This window comes from Oncorhynchus clarkii, chromosome 29, assembly GCF_045791955.1.
Source record: "Oncorhynchus clarkii lewisi isolate Uvic-CL-2024 chromosome 29, UVic_Ocla_1.0, whole genome shotgun sequence".
Classification (NCBI taxonomy): Eukaryota; Metazoa; Chordata; class Actinopteri; order Salmoniformes; family Salmonidae; genus Oncorhynchus; species Oncorhynchus clarkii.
Genome location: NC_092175.1, coordinates 47631483 through 47655248, shown reverse-complemented (window position 1 = coordinate 47655248; position 23766 = coordinate 47631483). Strand labels below are relative to the sequence as shown.

The 23766-nt window shown below is 47.0% G+C and overlaps 1 protein-coding gene across 1 annotated transcript in view; it reads right to left on the bottom strand.

Annotated features, from left to right (window-relative positions):
- Positions 1-8907: 8907 nt before the first annotated feature.
- The window catches only part of LOC139388367 (complement component 1, q subcomponent, A chain), a 77714-nt gene continuing 62855 nt past the window's right edge, over positions 8908-23766 (bottom strand). The window contains exons 3-6 of the mRNA XM_071134985.1: positions 15853-16196; positions 15271-15357; positions 15064-15108; positions 8908-9771 (exon numbers count right to left, since the gene is read on the bottom strand). Coding sequence (XP_070991086.1) covers positions 9664-9771; positions 15064-15108; positions 15271-15357; positions 15853-16196 — 584 coding nt within the window. The 3' untranslated portion in view covers positions 8908-9663. The remainder of the gene's footprint in view (positions 9772-15063; positions 15109-15270; positions 15358-15852; positions 16197-23766) is intronic.

The window sequence follows — 23766 nt, the reverse complement described above, 5'->3', positions numbered from 1 at the left end:
ACACCATCCAGTCCCATCCTTCAGCTCCCCTCAACCCCTCCCATCTATCTCTGACCACCATCCAGTCCCATCCTTCAGCTCCATTCAACCCCTCCCATCTATCTCTAAACACCATCCAGTCCCATTCTTCAGCTCCATTCAACCCCTCCCATCTATCTCTAAACACCATCCAGTCCCATCCTTCAGCTCCCCTCAACCCCTCCCATCTATCTCTGAACACCGTCCAGTCCCATCCTTCAGCTCCATTCAACCCCTCCCATCTATCTCTAAACACCATCCAGTCCCATTCTTCAGCTCCATTCAACCCCTCCCATCTATCTCTGAACACCATCCAGTCCCATTCTTCAGCTCCATTCAACCCCTCCCATCTATCTCTGAACACCATCCAGTCCCATTCTTCAGCTCCCCTCAACCCCTCCCATCTATCTCTAAACACCATCCAGTCCCATCCTTCAGCTCCCCTCAACCCCTCCCATCTATCTCTAAACACCATCCAGTCCCATCCTTCAGCTCCCCTCAACCCCTCCCATCTATCTCTAAACACCATCCAGTCCCATTCTTCAGCTCCATTCAACCCCTCCCATCTATCTCTAAACACCATCCAGTCCCATCCTTCAGCTCCCCTCAACCCCTCCCATCTATCTCTCAACACCATCCAGTCCCATCCTTCAGCTCCATTCAACCCCTCCCATCTATCTCTGAACACCGTCCAGTTTTGATTTATATGTGCCATATATTTTCCCAGTGTACTGTGATGCTTCACAAAACGTCTGAACCTTTCTATTCTCATAGTTTCTACAGATTATAAATGAAAGATAAAACATTTTGCAAAAAGTATTACTATATTATTGATAAATTGACTATGACTTATTAAATCACTCTGCAGAGTTAGCTCCAGGTAAATGTTGCAATTATTTTGCCATTCCAGAACCAGGAATGACATGTTACATATGGACAGTACCAAAACAAATGATCTAATGATTCTGTCTCTTCGCAGCAAAATCTGCAGAGCTGGGATGGTTGTATCTCCCATTTAAACTCAACAAAAAATAAAAAGTATATTTTTCAGGTCCCTGTCTTTCAAAGATAATTCATAAAAATCCAAATAACTTCACAGATCTTCATTGTAAAGGGTTTAAACACTGTTTCCCATGCTTGTTCAATGAACCATAAACAATTAATGAATATGCACCTGTGGAACGGTCGTTAAGACACTAACAGCTTACAGACGGTAGGCAATTAAGGTCACATTTAAGAAAACTTAGGACACTAAAGAGGCCTTTCTACTGACTCTGTAAAACACCAAAATAAAGATGCCCAGGGTCCCTGCTCATGTGTGAACATGCCTTAGGCATGCTGCAAGGAGGCATGAGGACTGCAGATGTGGCCAGGGCAATAAATTGCAATATCCGTACTGTGAGACGCCTAAGACAGCTACAGGGAGACAGGACGGACAGCTGATCGTCCTCGCAGTGGCAGACCACGTGTAACAACACCTGCACAGGATCGGTACATCCGAACATCACACCTGCGGGACAGGTACAGGATGGAAACAACAACTGCCCAAGTTACACCAGGAACGCACAATCTCTCCATCAGTGCTCAGACTGTCTGCAATAGGCTGAGAGAGGCTGGACTGAGGGCTTGTAGGCCTGTTGTAAGGCAGGTCCTCACCAGACATCACCAGCAACAACGTCGCCTATGGACACAAACCCACCGTCGCTGGAGCAGACAGGACTGGCAGAAAGTGCTCTTCATTGACGAGTCACGGTTTTGTCTCACCAGGGGTGATGGTCGGATTCGCGTTTATCGTCGAAGAAATGAGTGTTACACCGAGACCTGTACTCTGGAGCGGGATCAATTTGGAGGTGGAGAGTCCGTCATGGTCTGGGGCGGAGTGTCACAGCATCATCGGACTGAGCTTGTTGTCATTGCAGGCAATTTCAACTCTGTGTGTTTCAGGGAAGACATGCGGTACCCTTCCTGCAGACTCATCCTGACATGACCCTCCAGCATGACAATGTCACCATCCATACTGCTCGTTCTGTGTGTGATTTCCTGCAAGACAGGAATGTCAGTGTTCTGCCATGGCCAGCAAAGAGCCCGGATCTCAATCCCATTGAGCACGTCTGGGACCTGTTGGATCGGAGGTTGAGGGCTAGGGCCATTCCTCCCTGAAATGTCTGGGACCTGTTGGATCGGAGGGTGAGGGCTAGGGCCATTCCCTCAAGAAATGTCCGGGAACTTGCAGGTGCCTTGTTGGAAGAGTGGGGTAACATCTTACAGCATGAACTGGCAAATCTGGTGCAGTCCATGAGGAGGAGATGCACTGCAGTACTTAACGCAGCTGGTGGCCAAATACTGACTGTTGATTTTGATTTTGACCCCACCCCCTTTTTTCAGGGACACATTATTCCATTTCTGTTAGTCACATGTCTGTGGAACTTGTTCAGTTTGTGTCTCAGTTGTTGAACTTGTTATGTTCATACAGATTTGTTTATACATTCTTTTTATTTCACCTTTATTTAACCAGGTAGGCCAGTTGAGAACAAGTTCTCATTTACAACTGCGACATGGCCAAGATAAAGCAAAGCAGTGCGACAAAAACAACAACACAGAGTTACACATGGGATAAACAAATGTACAGTCAATAACACAATAGAATCATCTGTATACAGTGTGTGCAAATTAAATAAGGAGGTAAGGCAATAAATAGGCCAATAGTGGCGAAGTAATTACAATATAGCAATTTACACTGGAGTGATATATGTGCAGATGATGATGTGCAAGTAGAAATACTGGTGTGCAAAAGAGCAGAAAAACAAAAACAGGTATGGGGATGAGGTAGGTAGTTGGTTGGATGGACTATTTACAGATGGGCTGTGTACAGCTGCAGCGATCGGTAAGCTGATCAGACAGCTGACGCTTAAAGTTAGTGAGGGAGATATAAGTCTCCAACTTCAGTGATCTTTGCAATTCATTCCAGTCATTGGCAGCAGAGAACTGGAAGGAAAGGCGGCCAAAGGAGGTGTTGGCTTTGGGGATGACCAGTGAAATATACCTGCTGGAGCACGTGACACGGGTGGGTGCTGCTATGGCGACCAGTGAGCTGACATAAGGCGGGCTTTACCTAGCAAAGACTTATAGATGACCTGGAGCCAGTGGGTTTGGCAATGAAAATGTAGCGAGGACCAGCCAACGAGAGCATATAGGTCGCAGTGGTGGGTAGTATATGGGGCTTTGGTGACAAAACGGATGGCACTGTTATAGAATGCATCTAATTTGCTGAGTAGAGTGTTGGAGGCTATTTTGTAAATTACATCGCCGAAGTCAAGGATCGGTAGGATAGTCAGTTTTGCAAGGGTATTTTTGGCAGCATGACTGAAGGAGGCTTTGTAGCGAATTTGGAAGCCGATTCTAGATTTAATTTTGGATTGGAGGTGCTTAATATGAGTCTGGAAGGAGAGTTTACAGTCTAACCAGACGCCTAGGTATTTATAGTCCACATATTCTAATTCAGAACCGTCCAGAGTAGTGATGCTAGTCGGGCGGGCGTGCGGGTGCGGGCAGCAATCCCTCAATAAGAGCAGTTGGAGGCCACGGAATGAGTGTTGCATGGCGTTGAAGCTCGTCTGGATGTGTGTTAACACAGTGTCCAAAGAAGGGCCAGATGTATACAGAATGGGCGTAGAGGTTGATCAAAGAATCACCAGCAGTAAGAGCGACATCATTGATATATACAAAGAGACTGCAAGAGGTCCGGACAACAAGCCCTCCGATTTGACACACTGAACTCTGTCTGAGAAGTAGTTGGTGAACCAGGCAAGGCAGTCATTAGAGAAACTAAGGCTGTTGAGTCTGCCGATATGAGTACGGTGATTGACAGAGTCTTGGCCAGTTCGATGAAGACGGCTGCACTATACTGTCTTTTATCGATGGCGTTTATGATATCGTTTAGGACCTTGAACGTGGCTGAGGTGCACCCATGACCAGCTCGGAACCGGATTGCGTAGCTGAGAATGTACGGTGGAATTCAAAATGGTCGGTGAACTGTTTGATCACTTGGCTTATGAAGACTTAAGAAAGGCAGGGCAGGATGGATATAGGTCTGTGACAGTTTGGGTCTATAGTGTCTCCCGCTTTGAAGAGGGGAATGACCGCGGCCACTTTCCAATCTTTAGGAACCTCAGACGATACGAAAGAGAGGTTGAACAGACTAGTAATAGAGGTTGAGAGGGTCCAGATTGTCTAGCCCAGCTGATTTGTAGGGATCCAGATTTTGCAGCTCTTTCAGAACATCAGCTGTCTGGATTTGGGGGAAGTAGAAGCGGGGGGTCTTGGACCAGTTGTTGTGGGGGGTGCAGAGCTGTTGGCCGGGGTTTGTGTAGCCAGGTGGAAAGCATGGCCAGCTGTAGAGAAATGCTTGTTGAAATTCTCGATTATCGTGGATTTATTGGTGGTGACAGTGTTTCCTAGTTTTAGTGCAGTGGGCAGCTGGAAGGAGGTGCTCTTATTCTCCATGGACTTTACAGTGTCCCAAAACGTTTTGGAATTAATGCTGCAGGATGCAATTTTCTGTTTGAAAATGCTAGCCTTTGCTTTCCTAACTGACTGTGTATATTGGTTCCTGACTTCCCTGAAAAGTTGCATATCGCAGGGACTATTCGATACTAGTGCAGTACGCCACAGGATGTTTTTGTGCTGGTCAATGGCAGTCAAGTCTGGAGTAAACCAAGGGCTATATCTGTTCTTAGTTCTAAATTTTTGGAATGTGGCATGCTTACTTAAGATGGAGAGGAAAGCACTTTTAATGAACAACCAGGCATCCTCTACTGATGGGATGAGGTCAATATCCTTCCAGGTCGATTAGAAAGGCCTGCTCGCAGAAGTGTTTTAGGGAGAGTTTGACAGTGATGAGGTGTGGTCGTTTGACCGCGGACCCATAACGGACGCAGGCAAAGAGGCAGTGATCGCTGAGATCCTGGTTGAAAACAGCAGAGGTGTATTTAGAGGGCAAGTTGGTCAGGATGATATCTATGAGGGTGCCCATATTTACAGATTTGGAGTTGTACCTGGTAGGTTCCTTGATCATTTGTGTGAGATTGAGGGCATCTACATGTAGTTTAGATTGTAGGACAGCCGGGGTGTTAAGCATATCCCAATTTAGGTCACCTATCAGTATGACCTCTGATGATAGATGGGGGGCAATCAATTCATATATGGTGTCCAGGGCACAGCTGAGAGCTGATGATGGGGGGTCTATAACAAGCGGCAACAGTGAGGGACTTATTTCTGCAGAGATGGATCTTTAAAAGTAAACGCTCAAACTGTTTGGGCACAGACCTGGATAGTATGACAGAACTCTGCAGGCTCTCTCTACAGTAGATTGCAATTCCGCCCCCTTTAGCAGTTCTATCTTGACTAAAAATGTTGTAGTTGGTGGATGGAAATTTCAGAAGTTTTGGTGGCCTTCCTAAGCCAGGATTCAGACATGGCTATGACATCAGGGTTGGCAGAGTGTGCTAAAGCAGTGAATAAAGCAAACTTAGGGAGGAGGCTTCTGATATTAACATGCATGAACCCAAGGCTTTTTCGGCTTCAGAAGTCAACAAATGAGAGTGCCTGGGGAATGGGAGTGGAGCTAGGCACTGCAGGGCCTGGATTAATCTCTACATCACCAGAGGAACAGAGGAGGAGTAGGATAAGGGTACGGCTAAAGGCTATAAGAACTGGTCATCTAGTGCTTTGGGAACAGAGAATAAAAGGAGCAGATTTCTGGGTGTGGTAGGATGGATTCAGGGCATAGTGTACAGACAGGGGTATGGTAGGGTGAGAGTAATGTGGAGATAAATCCAGGCATTGAGTGACAATGAGAGAGGTTGCATCTCTGGAGGCACCAGTTATGGTGAGGTCTCCGCATGTTGAGCAAGACTAGGGCCTCCACAGTAAAATAAAACAAAGACAGCTACCCTAAACAACAGTATACAAGGCATATTGGCATTAGAGAGAGGCATAAAGCAATCACAGGTGTTGATTGGGAGAGCTAAGACAACAGGTGAGCAGATGAATCTTCAACAAAACATCCACGGCGCAGAGGCCGGTTGAGAGCACATCGGCCGAATTACGTCAGCAGACGAGCAGACCAGTCATGATGGATCGGCGGGGCTCCGTGTCGAGAAAGGGTCCAGGCCAATTGGCAAGAGAGGTATTGTAGTTGGTTTGCAATGGTTTGCAACTGCACATGGGGACAAAGATCGTACTTTTTGGAGAAATGTCCTCTGGTCTGATGAAACAAAAAATAGAACTGTTTGGCCATAATGACCATCGCTATGTTTGGAGGAAAAAGGGGGAGGCTTGCAAGCCGAAGAACACCATCCCAACCGTGAAGCACGGGGGTGGCAGCATCATGTTGTGGGTGTGCGTTGCTGCAGGAGGGACTGGTGCACTTCACAAAATAGATGGCATCATGAGGGAGCAAAATGATGTGGATATATTGAAGCAACATCTCAAGACATCAGTCAGGAAGTTAAAGCTTAGTCGCAAATGGGTCTTCCAAATGGACAATGACCCCAAGCATACTTCCAAAGTTGTGTCAAAATGGCTTAAGGACAACAAAGTCAAGGTATTGGAGTGGCCATCACAAAGACCTGACCTCAATCCTATAGAAAATGTGTGGGCAGAACTGAAAAAGCGTGTGCGAGCAAGGAGGCCTACAAACCTGACTCAGTTACATCAGCTCTGTCTGGAGGAATGGGCCAAAATTCACCCAATTTGTTGTGGGAAGCTTGTGGAGGGCTTCCCGAAACGTTTGACCCAAGATAAACAATTTAAAGGCAATGCTACCAAATACTAATTGACTGTATGTAAACTTCTGACCCACTGGGAATGTGATGAAAGATATAAAAGCTGAAATAAATCATTCTCTCTACTATTATTCTGACATTTCACATTCTCAAAATAAAGTGGTGATCCTAACTGACCTAAGACAGGGAATTTTTACTAGGATAAAATGTAAGGAATTGTGAAAAACTAAGTTTAAATGGTGTATGTAAACTTCTGACGTCATCTGTAGCTGCGATGATCCGGTCCAGAGCTTCCAGTGATGTAGTGAAAAGATACAAAAAATGTTAAGTGATGAAAATAAAATCAGTTGACAGTGAGAGGAAGTTTCTTTTCTCCAATGATCTGTAAGGTCCCTGAGTCGAGCAGTGATTTTCAAACACAGATTCAACCCCAAAGACCAGAGAGGTTTTCCAATGCCTCGCAAAGAAGGCCACCCAATGTTTGATGTGTAAAAATAAAATAAGAAGCAGACATTGAATATCCTTTTGAGCTGAGGTGACTTTCTTAATTACACTCTAGATGAGGATAATGTATCAATACACCCAGTCACTACAAAGATACAAGCGTCCTTGCTAACTCAGTTGCTGGAGGGATTTCATAGTTTAATGGCTGTGATAGAAGAAGACTGAGGATGGATCAACAACATTGTAGTTACTCCACAATATTAACCTAAATGACATAATAAAAATATTCCATATCCTGTTTAGAAGGCAGTAAAGTAATACTGCAAAAGAAAGTGGCGAAGAAATTAACTTTTTGTCCTGAATAGAAAGTGTTATGTTTGGAGTGTTTGTTTCCAATACAACACATTACTGAGTATCACTCTGTTACGTTCTGACCATAGTTCTTTTGTGTTTGCTTTGTTTTAGTGTTGGTCAGGAAGTGAGCTGAGTGGGCATTCTATGTTGAGTGTCTAGTTTTCCCGTTTCTATGTTTGGTCTGATATGGTTCTCAATCAGAGGCAGGTGTTAGTCATTGTCTCTGATTGGAAACCATATTTAGGTAGCCTGTTTTGTGTTGGGTTTTGTGGGTGGTTGTTATTCTGTCTGCATCAGACAGGACTGTTTTGTTTTTTCCCCCACATTTGTTGTTTTGTATTTTGTAGTGTTAATGTTTATCGTCTTTATTAAAGATGTTGAACACTAACCACGTTGCGCTTTGGTCCTCTCCTTCGTCCACAGAAAAAATCCTTTACACACTCTCCATACGTTCAAGCACGGTGGTGGCTGCATCATGTTATGGGTATGCTTGTCATCGTTAAGGACTGGGGAGTTTTTCATTATAAAAAAGAAACGCATTGGAGCTAAGCACAGCCAAATCCAACAGACCCTGGGAAATGAATTCACCTTTCAGCAGGACAATAACCTAAAAACAGTAAATGTTCCTGAGTGGCCGAGTTACAGTTTTGACTTAATTCTACTTGAAAATGATTGTCTAGCAATGATTAGTGAACAATTTGACAGAACTTTAAGAATTTTATAATAAAACTGGGCAAATACTGCACAATCCAGATGTGTAAAGCTCTTAGAGACTGACCCAGAAAGACTCACAGGTCTTAGAGACTGACCCAGAAAGACTCACAGGTCTTAGAGACTGAACCAGAAAGGCTCACAGCTCTTAGAGACTGACCCAGAAAGACTCACAGCTCTTATAGACGTACCCAGAAAGACTCACAGCTCTTAGAGACTGACCCAGAAAGACTCACAGCTCTTAGAGACTTACCCAGAAAGACTCACAGCTGTAATCACTGCCAAAGGTTATTCTACTCACAGGTGGGAATATTTATGTCATTGTGACATTTCTGTATTTCATTTTCAATAAATGTGCTACATTAAAAAAACATATTTTCACTTTGTCATAATATTTAATCCATTTTGAATCCAAGCTGTAACACAATAAACTGTGGAATAAATCAAGGGTTATGAATCATCTCTGACAGCACTGTATATTGCCCTAAGAGTTGGTAGAATCTTATTCAACGTGATTCACAGCTGTAATGGCTGCCGAAGGTGCTTCCAGTATGTATTAACTCTTGGATGTGAAGACATACACAATCAAGACAGCTTCATTTTAAATTGTATTTTTATTATTCATTTGGAAAATGTTGTATAATTTCTTTAAAATGTGGAGTAGGATGTGTAGATGAAAGAAAAACATCACATGTAATCCTTTTGAGATTTAAAGCATCAAAAGGTGAAGACTGCCAGGGGTGTGTGTGACTTTCACTTGGCACTGTATTTTATATCAATAATGGCAGGGTTGGTATAGAACAGTATAGAACAGTATAGATCAGTATAGATCAGTATAGAACCGTATAGATCAGTATAGAACAGTATAGATCAGTATAGAACAGTATAGATCAGTATAGATCAGTATAGAACTGTATAGATCCGTATAGATCAGTATAGAACAGTATAGATCAGTATAGAACAGTATAGAACCGTATAGATCAGTATAGATCAGTATAGAACAGTATAGATCAGTATAGATCAGTATAGAACAGTATAGAACCACATAGATCAGTATAGATCAGTATAGAACAGTATAGATCAGTATAGAACAGTATAGATCGGTATAGATCAGTATAGATCGGTATAGAACAGTATAGATCAGTATAGAAAAGTGTAGATCCGTATAGAACAGAATAGAAAAGTGTTGATCAGTATAGATCAGTATAGATGATCAGTATAGAAAAGTATAGAACTGTATGGAACAGTATAGATCAGTATAGAACAGTATAGATCAGCATAGAACAGTGTTAGTAATGGTTGGTTCCCAGGGACAGCTCATGTGACGAGGTCACTGCATGGCGTTGTGACATCACTTCCCGGTGGGGAAGAGCAGGAAGCCGTTGAACACGATCTTCTTGTCCTTCTTGTCGTCCTTCACATTCTCCGGCTGCTCGTCTTTAAACGGCTCCAGCCACACCTGGTTATATTAACACACCTGGTTACACACCTGTTTATAGAATCATTGTGTGCTGTTGGTATGGACGATGCTACACAAAGACAGCAATCACATCCCATTCAATATGACATAATAAGCCAACAGGCCACAATCATGACAATAAAAATACAACCCTTTAGCATTTCCAAATCAAAATGTACTACTGTTAGCTAGCTACATCTCATTGATAACTTATTTCATCAAGTTCTGCACACAAAGTAACCGGTGATCTAAAGTTGAATGCAGTCGTGTTTCACCCAGTCATGGTCACCCGTGTTTCACCCAGTCATGGTCACCCGTGTTTCACCCAGTCATGGTCACCCGTGTTTCACCCAGTCATGGTCACCCGTGTTTCACCCAGTCATGGGCACCCGTGTTTCACCCAGTCATGGTCACCCGTGTTTCACCCAGTCATGGTCACCCGTGTTTCACCCAGTCATGGTCACCCGTGTTTCACCCAGTCATGGTCACCCGTGTTTCACCCAGTCATGGTCACCCGTGTTTCACCCAGTCATGGTCACCCGTGTTTCACCCAGTCATGGTCACCTGTGTTTCACCCAGTCATGGTCACCCGTGTTTCACCCAGTCATGGTCACCCGTGTTTCACCCAGTCATGGTCACCCGTGTTTCACCCAGTAATGGTCACCCGTGTTTCACCCAGTCATGGTCACCCGTGTTTCACCCAGTCATGGTCACCCGTGTTTCACCCAGTCATGGTCACCCGTGGTTCACCCAGTCATGGTCACCCGTGGTTCACCCAGTCATGGTCACCCATGTTTCACCCAGTCATGGTCACCTGTGTTTCACCCAGTCATGGTCACCCGTGTTTCACCCAGTCATGGTCACCCATAGATAGTTAACAGCAAGCGAGATACAATAATAAAACAGTGGCATGATTATGATAATTTTAACTTCTTGTTGAAAGTTAATCTTGAAAAGGGCGATGGTAACAAATTAGCAAACACATCCTCCTCAGTCCTCAAAGATAACACCCACACACTAGCCTACAACACAAACTAACTTGACCATAGGAAAACTAGAGCTCGTGCTATTGGCTCACAATCTCAGCAGTGACATGTCTCTAGCCCTACATTTTCCTTTTTTTTTGTAAAACAGTCCCACCCATTGCAAGTCAAAATGTGATTGGTTGATTCTACTGTCACTCCAAAATTCTGCTCTAATACAGTTGAATGGCAGAGGCATTCTTTCTAGCTTCTGAAAGCCAATAGCTAAGCTAGTTAGCTGGTTTTATCTCCCCAGAGACCCCCAAAGAAAATCCTGATTGGATATTTTTTTCTCTTCACCCTTTCCTCTCTTAACCCTTTCCTTTCCAACACACACTGAAGACATTAAATTAGAATATAATTGAAAATAATAAAATAAATCAGATTACCATTTAAATATTATTGAAAAGATAGAAAAGATAGAAATGAAATAGAATGACATTTTTAATATAAAAATACATCTATTATTTTATCAACCCTTAGGCCTTCTCTGTAGGTTTAGAAGGCACTTACAGTTTCCACTGGATGATGCTCTGTGCTGATTGGTTAGAATAGATTATGCTCTGTGCTGATTGGTTAGTATGGGGGGTGCTGTGTGCTGATTAGTTAGTATGGAGCAGGTATTCCCAAACTGGGGTATGTGCAATGTCGTCGGGGGTACGCCAAATTAAAAAAATATATATATACTGGATATATATATGATCATGATCAAAAATATAATAATATATATATATATATAAATATATAATATTTTTCACATTTTCAAACAGTACATTTATGTTGTCCAACGGGGCTATACTTTTGGGTGAGTTTTTTCCCTCGCCTCAGTAGCCTCGTTTCACTGCCAAAAATAAAATTAAACCACCTGGTGTTCAGTGAAATAACAACACAATGTCAAATACAGGTAGCCTAGTTAAATAATTAACATCCAATCACATTAACCGTTACTCATCCAATCACATTAACCGTTACTCATCCAATCACATTAACCGTTACTCATCCAATCACATTAACAGTTACTCATCCAATCACATTAACCGTTACTCATCCAATCACATTAACCGTTACTCATCCAATCACATTAACCGTTACTCATCCAATCACATTAACCGTTACTCATCCAATCACATTAACCGTTACTCATCCAATCACATTAACAGTTACTAATCCAATCACATTAACCGTTACTCATCCAATCACATTAACCGTTACTCATCCAATCACATTAACCGTTACTTTCTCACAGGAAACCTTCACTCTTGCTCAAACATTTAGAAACGAAACATGACCATTTGAAAAATAAGCCAAGGGAGAATAAAGACGACTTTCAGCATCAGTGACATGGCAGGAGATGTTTTGAAACAATTACTGCTTCGCATACAAGCCAGTGAATTCTATGCGTTACAGCTGGATGAGTCAACAGACGTGGCGGGCCTGGCACAGCTCCTGGTATATGTCCGTTATGTTTATGGGGGGTCAATTAAGGAAGACGTCCTCTTCTGCAAACCACTGGAAACCAGGACAACAGTAGAGGATCTTTTTTAAGTACTGGACAGCTTTGTGACATCAAATGGACTTTGGTGGTCAAGATGTGTTGGTGTCTGTACTGATGGCACAAAAGCCCTGACAGGAAGACATAGTGGAGTGGTAACGCACGTGCAAGCAGTTGCTCCCGACGTCACTTGGGTACACTGCAGCATCCACCGAGAGCCTCTTGCTGCCAAGGGAATGCCTGACAGCTTGAAAGATGTTTTGGACTCTACAGTGAAAATGGTTAACTTTGTTAAAGCAAGGCCCCTGAACTCTCGTGTATTTTCTGCATTATGCAATGATATGGACAGTGACCCTGTAACGCTTTTACAACATAAAGAAGTGCGCTGGTTATCAAGGGGCAAAGTATTGACAAATGTTTTTTTATTGAGAGACAGGCTTAAAGTTTTCTTTACTGACCATAATTACACAGGTCCTTTCCAGAAATGGACGACACAAACAACTGGATTCGTTATACCTTTCATGCCCTGCCTCCAGTCCACTTACCGATATCTGAAAAAGAGATCCTCATCGAAATTGCAACAAGTGGTTCTGCCAGATTTCTGGATAGTTGCCCTGGCAAGTCACGCTGTTAAGACACTGATGCCCTTTGCAACTACGTACCTATGTGAGAGTGGAATCTCGGTCCTCACTAGCATGACAACTAAATACAGACACAGACTATGTGGAAAATGATTTAAGACTGAGACTCTCTCCAATACAACCCAACATTTCAGAGTTACAATGGGGCAAAAAAAGTATTTAGTCAGCCACCAATTGTGCAAGTTCTCCCACTTAAAAAGATGAGAGAGGCCTGTAATTTTCATCATAGGTACACTTCAACTACTCTCTCCAATACAACCTAACAGAGTTATGTGCATCTGTAACAGTCCTCTTCCTGTGAATGACTGGAACAAGGCGCAGCGTAATGGTCCTCTTCCTGTGAATGACTGGACCAAGGCGCAGCGTAACGGTCCTCTTCCTGTGAATGACTGGACCAAGGCGCAGCGTAAAACAGTCCTCTTCCTGTGAATGACTGGACCAAGGTGCAGCGTAACAGTCCCCATCCTGTGAATGACTGGAACAAGGCGCAGCGTAACGGTCCTCTTCCTGTGAATGACTGGACCAAGGTGCAGCGTAACGGTCCTCTTCCTGTGAATGACTGGACCAAGGCGCAGCCTAACAGTCCTCTTCCTGTGAATGACTGGACCAAGGAAACTAACAATACAGAAAACAACTACCCACAAAACCCATGTGGGCAAGAGCTACCTAAGTATGGTTCCCAATCAGAGACAACGATAGACAGCTGTCCCTGATTGAGAACCATACCAGGGGTATCCCGGGTGGCGCAGTGGTTAAGGGCGCTGTACTGCAGCGCCAGCTGTGCCATCAGAGTCCCTGGGTTCGCGCCCAGGCTCTGTCGTAACCGGCCGTGACCGGGAGGTCCGTGGAGCGACGCACAATTGGCCTAGCGTCGTCCGGGTTAGGGAGGGCTTGGTCGGTAGGGATATCCTTGTCACGCTAACCAAGGTTGCCAGGTGCACGGTGTTTCCGGCTGGCTTCCGGGCTGGATGCGCGCTGTGTTAAGAAGCAGTGCGGCTTGGGTTGTTTGGTTGGGTTGTGTATCCGAGGACGCATGACTTTCAACCTTCGTCTCTCCCGAGCCCGTACGGGAGTTGTAGCGATGAGACAAGATAGTAGCTACTACAACAATTGGACACCATGAAATTGGGGAGAAAAAGGGGTAAAAAAAATAATAAAACAATTTTAAAAAAGAGAACCAAAAACAAAGAAATACAAAAATATAGAAAAAAGAACATAGAACGCCCACCCTAGTCACACCCTGGCCTAACCAAAATAGAGAATGGCCAGGGCGTGACAGCATCCTTTCACACTCTTCTCATTAACCTGTGGGGAGTTATTCACCATTTTCTATGAACAAATAAGGTTTAAGATGATTAAATAAAGAGCAACATTAATGATTATTATGATATTATTATTTGTGCCCTGGTCCTATAAAAGCTCTTTATCACTTCCCACGAGCCGGGTTATGACAAAAACTCACACACATTCTTATGTTCAATAAATGTATCGTATATTGTGTGTGTGAGGCAGGCTTACAATGATGGCAAACAACAACATTTGAGAGTGCTCTGACCCTGGTGATAAAGGGGGTACAGCTGACCCTGGTGCTACAGGGGGTACAGATGACCCTGGTGATAGAGGGGGTACAGCTGACCCTGGTGATAGAGGGGGTACAGCTGACCCTGGTGATAGAGGGGGTACAGCTGACCCTGGTGATAAAGGGGGTACAGATGACCCTGGTGATAGAGGGGGTACAGCTGACCCTGGTGATAGAGGGGGTACAGCTGACCCTGGTGATAGAGGGGGTACAGCTCTGGTGATAGAGGGGGTATAGCTGACCCTGGTGATAAAGGGGGTACAGCTGACCCTGGTGATAGAGGGGGTACAGCTCTGGTGATAGAGGGGGAACAGCTGACCCTGGTGATAGAGGGGGTACAGCTGACCCTGGTGATAGGGGGTACAGCTGACCCTGGTGCTAGAGGGGGTACAGCTGGAAGTTGAATGTTTGAAGGAGTACGGGACTATAAAAGGTTTGGGAACCACTGGTATGGAGAATGCTGTGTGGTGAGTGGTTAGTTAGAAGGATGCTGTGTGGTGATTGATTAATATGGATGATACTATGTGCTGATTGGTTAGTATGGAGGATGGTTCCCACCTTGTTGCCGCGTGATAGGTCCAACACCACACCTCCTGACAGAACCTACACATCATGAAATTAACAATAAAATAGTGTCATTAGGAAGAAAAATCTATGTTGTTAAACTCTTTACCCGGTGTCGTCACAGTAACCCAATTTGGTGTCATCAGTCCCTACTTGGTGTTGTCCTAGTAACCCTATCTGGTGTTGTCATAGTAACCATACCTGGGTAGTGGCTCTGTTGTTGTAGTCACAGAAACCTAGCATCCTCTCTCCCAGGGCGTCACTTTTCAGATACAGACACATGCCCACCTATACACACACACACACACACACACACACACACACACACACACACACACACACACACACACACACACACACACACACACACAGTTTTACAAGATGTCGAAAGAGAGAGACCTGTCTGTCTGTCTGTCTATGTAATACTTGTCTGTCTGTCTGTCTGTCTGTCTATGTAATACTTGTCTGTCTGTCTGTCTGTCAATGTAATACTTGTCTGTCTGTCTGTCTGTCTGTCAATGTAATACTTGTCTGTCTGTCTGTCTGTCTGTCAATGTAATACTTGTCTGTCTGTCTGTCTGTCAATGTAATACTTGTCTGTCTTTCAATGTAATACTTGTCTGTCTGTCAATGTAATATTTGTCTGTCTGTCTGTCTGTCTGTCTGTCTGTCTGTCTGTCTGTCTGTCTGTCTGCCTGTCTGTCTGTCTGCCTGCCTGCCTGCCTGCCTGCCTGCCTGCCTGCCTGCCTGCCTGTCTGTCTGTCTGTCTGTCTGTCTGTCTACCTTGGCCTCTGAGTGGAAGACGAAGTAGTAGACTCCAGGTATGCTGCAGGTGAACATTCCTGAGTTCAAACTGATCAGGTTGCTGCTGGTGATGGCGGAGTTATAAGTCAGGGTTCGTTTGTAGGGGGGGTAGGAGATGTCTGTCCGGGACACGGAGAAGGCCGCGCGGTGTTGATGGGATTGGTCCCCGCCCCTCCCTGCAGGGCCAGGGGGGCCAGGGGGCCCAGAGGGACCCTCAGGTCCCAGGTCTCCACTTAAGCCTTTAGGCCCCATGTCCCCGGGGATCCCCCGGCTCCCCTTCGTCCCTTTCAGTCCATGGGGCAACCCCGCATCCAGCTGCAGTGCTGGGAGAAAGATGAGGGAGGGACAATGGTTTACTAAACAGCAACCATTAGATGTGGACTTTTCAGCTCAATACCACATACCCTGACCACCAGACTGACCACCAGACTGACCACCAGACACTGACCACCGGACCCTGACCACCAGACAGACCACCAGACCCTGACCACCAGACTGACCACCAGACCCTGACCACCAGACCCTGACCACCAGACTGACCACCAGACTGACCACCAGACTGACCACCAGACTGTAACAGACCCTACACAGACTGACCACCAGACCATGACCACCAGACTGACCACCAGACCCTGACCACCAGACTGTAACAGACCCTGACCACCAGACTGTAACAGACCCTGACCACCAGACTATAACAGACCCTGACCACCAGACTATAACAGACCCTGACCACCAGACTGACCACCAGACTGACCACCAGACCCTGACCACCAGATTCTGACTACCAGACCCTGACCACCAGACCCTGACCACCAGACTATAACAGACCCTGAACACCAGACTGACCACCAGACTGTAACAGACCCTGACAACCAGACCCTGACCAACAGACCCTGACCACCAGACCCTGAACACCAGACTGCCCCCCAGACTGACCACCAGACTGACCACCAGACCCTGACTACAAGACTGACCACCAGACTGACCACCAGACTGTAACAGACCCTGCCCACCAGACCCTGACCACCAGACTGACCAGCAGACCCTGACTACCAGACCCTGACCACCAGACTGACCACCAGACCCTGACCACCAGACTGACCACCAGACTGTAACAGACCCTGCCCAGCAGACCCTGACCACCAGACCCTGACCACCAGACTGACCAGCAGACTGACCACCAGACTGACCACCAGACTGACCACCAGACCCTGACCACCAGACTGACCATCACACTATAACAGACCCTGACCACCAGACTATAACAGACCCTGACCAACAGACTATAACAGACCCTGACCAGACTATAACAGACCCTGACCACCAGACTATAACAGACCCTGACCATCACACTGTAACAGACCCTGACCACCAGACTGTAACAGAACCTGACAACAAGACTGTAAAAGACCCTGACCACCAGACTATAACAGACCCTGACCATCACACTGTAACAGACCCTGACCACCAGACTATAACAGACCCTGACCACCACACTGTAACAGACCCTGACCAGACTATAACAGACCCTGACCATCACACTGTAACAGACCCTGACCACCAGACTGTAACAGACCCTGACCACCACACTGTAACAGACCCTGACCAGACTATAACAGACTCTGACCACCACACTGTAACAGACCCTGACCAGACTATAACAGACCCTGACCACCGACTATAACAGACCCTGACCACCAGACTGTAACAGACACTGACCAGGCTATAACAGACCCTGACCACCAGACTGTAACAGACCCTGACCACCAGACTATAACAGACCCTGACCACCAGACTATAACAGACCCTGACCACCAGACTAAAGCAGACCCTGACCACCAGACTGGAACCGACCCTGACCAGACTATAACAGACCCTGACCACCAGACTGTAAAAGACCCTGACCACCAGACTGTAACAGACCCTGACCACCAGACTATAACAGACCCTGACCACCAGACTATAACAGACCCTGACCACCAGACTATAACAGACCGTGACCACCAGACTATAATAGACCCTGACAACACTGTAAAAGACCCTGACCACCAGACTGTAACAGACCCTGACCACCAGACTATAACAGACCCTGACCAAACTATAACAGACCCTGACCACCAGACTATAACAGACCCTGACAAGACTGTAACAGACCCTGACCAGATTGTAACAGACCCTGACAACACTGTAACAGACCCTGACCACCAGACTGACCACCAGACTGACCACCAGACCCTGAACACCAGACCCTGACCACCAGACCCTGACCACCAGACCCTGAACACCAGACTATAATAGACCCTGACAACACTGTAAAAGACCCTGACCACCAGACTGTAACAGACCCTGACCACCAGACTATAACAGACCCTGACCAAACTATAACAGACCCTGACCACCAGACTATAACAGACCCTGACAAGACTGTAACAGACCCTGACCAGATTGTAACAGACCCTGACAACACTGTAACAGACCCTGACCACCAGACTGACCACCAGACTGACCACCAGACCCTGAACACCAGACCCTGACCACCAGACCCTGACCACCAGACCCTGAACACCAGACCCTGACCAGACTATAACAGACCCTGACCAGACTATAACAGACCCTGACCACCAGACTATAACAGACCCTGACCACCAGACTATAACAGACCCTGACCACCACACTATAACAGACCCTGACCAGACTGTAACAGACCCTGACGTCCACAATGTAACAGACCCTGACCAGACTATAACAGACCCTGACCACCAGACTATAACAGACCCTGACCATCACACTGTAACAGACCCTGACCACCAGACTATAACAGACCCTGACCATCACACTGTAACAGACCCTGACCACCAGACTATAACAGAATCTGACCACCAGACTGTAACAGACCCTGACCAGACTGTAACAGACCCTGACCACCAGACTATAACAGACCCTGACCACCAGACTATAACAGACCCTGACCATCACACTGTAACAGACCCTGACAGCCAGACTATAACAGACCCTGACCAACAGACTATAACAGACCCTGACCAGACTATAACAGACCCTGACCACCAGACTATAACAGACCCTGACCATAAAACTGTAACAGACCCTGACCACCAGACTGTAACAGACCCTGACAACAAGACTGTAACAGACCCTGACCACCAGACTATAACAGACCCTGACCATCACACTGTAACAGACCCTGACCACCAGACTATAACAGACCCTGACCACCACACTGTAACAGACCCTGACCAGACTATAACAGACCCTGACCATCACACTGTAACAGACCCTGACCACCAGACTGTAACAGACCCTGACCACCAGACTATAACAGACCCTGACCACCAGACTGTAACAGACACTGACCAGGCAATAACAGACCCTGACCACCAGACTGTAACAGACCCTGACCACCAGACTATAACAGACCCTGACCACCAGACTATAACAGACCCTGACCACCAGACTATAACAGACCCTGACCAACAGACTATAACAGACCCTGACCAGACTATAACAGACCCTGACCACCAGACTGTAACAGACCCTGACCACCAGACTGTAACAGACCCTGACCACCACACTGTAACAGACCCTGACCACCACACTGTAACAGACCCTGACCACCAGACTATAACAGACCCTGACCACCAGACTGTAACAGACCCTGACCACCAGACTGTAACAGACCCTGACCAGACTGTAACAGACCCTGACCACCAGACTGACCACCAGACCCTGATCACCAGACTGACTACCAGACCCTGACCACCAGACTGTAACAGACCCTGACCAACAGACTATAACAGACTCTGACCACCAGACTATAAAAGACCCTGACCACTAGACTGACCACCAGACCCTGACCACCAGACTGACTACCAGACGCTGACCACCAGACTGTAACAGACCCTGACAAGACTGTAACAGACCCTGACCACCAGACTGACCACCAGACCCTGACCACCAGACTGTAACAGACCATGACCACCAGACTGACCACCAGACCCTGACCACCAGACCCTGACCACCAGACTGTAACAGACCCTGACCACCAGACTGTAACAGACCCTGACCACCACACTGTAACAGACCCTGACCACCACACTGTAACAGACCCTGACCACCAGACTATAACAGACCCTGACCACCAGACTATAACAGACCCTGACCACCAGACTGTAACAGACCCTGACCAGACTGTAACAGACCCTGACCACCAGACTGACCACCAGACCCTGACCACCAGACTGTAACAGACCCTGACCAACAGACTATAACAGACTCTGACCACCAAACTATAAAAGACCCTGACCACCAGACTGACCACCAGACCCTGACCACCAGACTGACTACCAGACACTGACCACCAGACTGTAACAGACCCTGACCAGACTGTAACAGACCCTGACCACCAGACTGACCACCAGACCCTGACCACCAGACTGTAACAGACCATGACCACCAGACTGACCACCAGACCCTGACCACCAGACCCTGACGACCAGACTGTAACAGACCCTGACCACCAGGCCCTGACCACCAGACTGTAACAGACCCTGACCACCACACTGTACCAGACCCTGACCAGACTGTAACAGACCCTGACCACCACACTGTACCAGACCCTGACCAGACTATAACAGACCCTGACCAGACTGTAACAGACCCTGACAACACTGTAACAGACCCTGACCAGACTGTAACAGACCCTGACCAGACTGTTACAGACCCTGACCAGACTGTAACAGACCCTGACCAGACTGTAACAGACCCTGACCAGACGATAACAGACCCTGACCACCACACTATAACAGACCCTGACTACCAGACTATAACAGACTCTGACCACCAGACTATAACAGACAGACCCTGACCACCAGACTATAACAGACCCTGACCACCACACTGTAACAGACCCTGACCAGACTATAACAGACCCTGACCACCAGACTATAACAGACCCTGACCACCAGACCCTGACCACCAGACTGTAACAGACCATGACCACCAGACTGTAACAGACCCTGACCACCAGACTATAACAGACCCTGACCACCACACTGTAACAGACCCTGACCAGACTATAACAGACCCTGACCACCAGACTATAACAGACCCTGACCACCAGACTGTAACAGACCCTGACCAGACTATAACAGACCCTGACCACCAGACTATAACAGACCCTGACCAACAGACCCTGACCACCACACTGTAACAGACCCTGACCAGACTATAACAGACCCTGACCATCACACTATAACAGACCCTGACCACCAGACTGTAACAGACCCTGACCACCAGACTATAACAGACCCTGACCACCACACTGTAACAGACCCTGACCAGACTATAACAGACCCTGACCACCAGACTATAACAGACCCTGACCACCAGACTGTAACAGACCCTGACCAGGCTATAACAGACCCTGACCACCAGACTATAACAGACCCTGACCATCACACTGTAACAGACCCTGACCACCAGACTATAACAGACCCTGACCACCACACTGTAACAGACCCTGACCAGACTATAACAGACCCTGACCATCACACTGTAACAGACACTGACCACCAGACTGTAACAGACCCTGACCACCGACTATAACAGACCCTGACCACCAGACTATAACAGACCCTGACCATCACACTGTAACAGACCCTGACCACCAGACCATAACAGACCCTGACCACCACACTGTAACAGACCCTGACCAGACCATAACAGACCCTGACCACCACACTGTAACAGACCCTGACCAGACTATAACAGACCCTGACCACCAGACTGTAACAGACCCTGACCAGGCTATAACAGACCCTGACCACCAGACTATAACAGACCCTGACCATCACACTGTAACAGACCCTGACCACCAGACTATAACAGACCCTGACCACCACACTGTAACTGACCCTGACCAGACTATAACAGACCCTGACCATCACACTGTAACAGACACTGACCACCAGACTGTAACAGACCCTGACCACCAGACTATAACAGACCCTGACCACCAGACTGTAACAGACACTGACCAGGCTATAACAGACCCTGACCACCAGACTGTAACAGACCCTGACCACCAGACTATAACAGACCCTGACCACCAGACTATAACAGACCCTGACCACCAGACTATAACAGACCCTGACCACCAGACTATAACAGACCCTGACCAGACTATAACAGACCCTGACCACCAGACTGTAACAGACCCTGACCACCAGACTGTAACAGACCCTGACCACCAGACTATAACAGACCCTGACCAGACTATAACAGACCCTGACCAGACTGGAACAGACCCTGACCACCAGACTGTAACAGACCCTGACCACCACACTGTAACAGACCCTGACCACCAGACTGTAACAGACCCTGACCACCAGACTATAACAGACCCTGACCACCAGACTATAACAGACCCTGACCACCAGACTGTAACAGACCCTGACCAGACTGTAACAGACCCTGACCACCAGACTGACCACCAGACCCTGACCACCAGACTGACTACCAGACCCTGACCACCAGACTGTAACAGACCCTGACCAACAGACTATAACAGACTCTGACCACCAGACTATAAAAGACCCTGACCACCAGACTGACCACCAGACCCTGACCACCAGACTGACTACCAGACGCTGACCACCAGACTGTAACAGACCCTGACCAGACTGTAACAGACCCTGACCACCAGACTGACCACCAGACCCTGACCACCAGACTGTAACAGACCATGACCACCAGACTGTAACAGACCCTGACCACCACACTGTAACAGACCCTGACCACCACACTGTAACAGACCCTGACCACCAGACTATAACAGACCCTGACCACCAGACTATAACAGACCCTGACCACCAGACTGTAAAAGACCCTGACCAGACTGTAACAGACCCTGACCACCAGACTGACCACCAGACCCTGACCACCAGACTGACTACCAGACCCTGACCACCAGACTGTAACAGACCCTGACCAACAGACTATAACAGACTCTGACCACCAAACTATAAAAGACCCTGACCACCAGACTGACCACCAGACCCTGACCACCAGACTGACTACCAGATGCTGACCACCAGACTGTAACAGACCCTGACCAGACTGTAACAGACCCTGACCACCAGACTGACCACCAGACCCTGACCACCAGACTGTAACAGACCATGACCACCAGACTGACCACCAGACCCTGACCACCAGACCCTGACCACCAGACTGTAACAGACCCTGACCACCAGACCCTGACCACCAGACTGTAACAGACCCTGACCACCACACTGTACCAGACCCTGACCAGACTGTAACAGACCCTGACCACCACACTGTACCAGACCCTGACCATACTATAACAGACCCTGACCAGATTGTAACAGACCCTGACAACACTGTAACAGACCCTGACCAGACTGTAACAGACCCTGACCAGACTGTTACAGACCCTGACCAGACTGTAACAGACCCTGACCAGACTGTAACAGACCCTGACCAGACGATAACAGACCCTGACCACCACACTATAACAGACCCTGACTACCAGACTATAACAGACTCTGACCACCAGACTATAACAGACAGACCCTGACCACCAGACTATAACAGACCCTGACCACCACACTGTAACAGACCCTGACCAGACTATAACAGACCCTGACCACCAGACTATAAAAGACCCTGACCACCAGACTGTAACAGACCCTGACCAGGCTATAACAGACCCTGACCACCAGACTATAACAGACCCTGACCACCACACTGTAACAGACCCTGACCAGACTATAACAGACCCTGACCACCAGACTATAACAGACCCTGACCATCACACTGTAACAGACCCTGACCACCAGACCATAACAGACC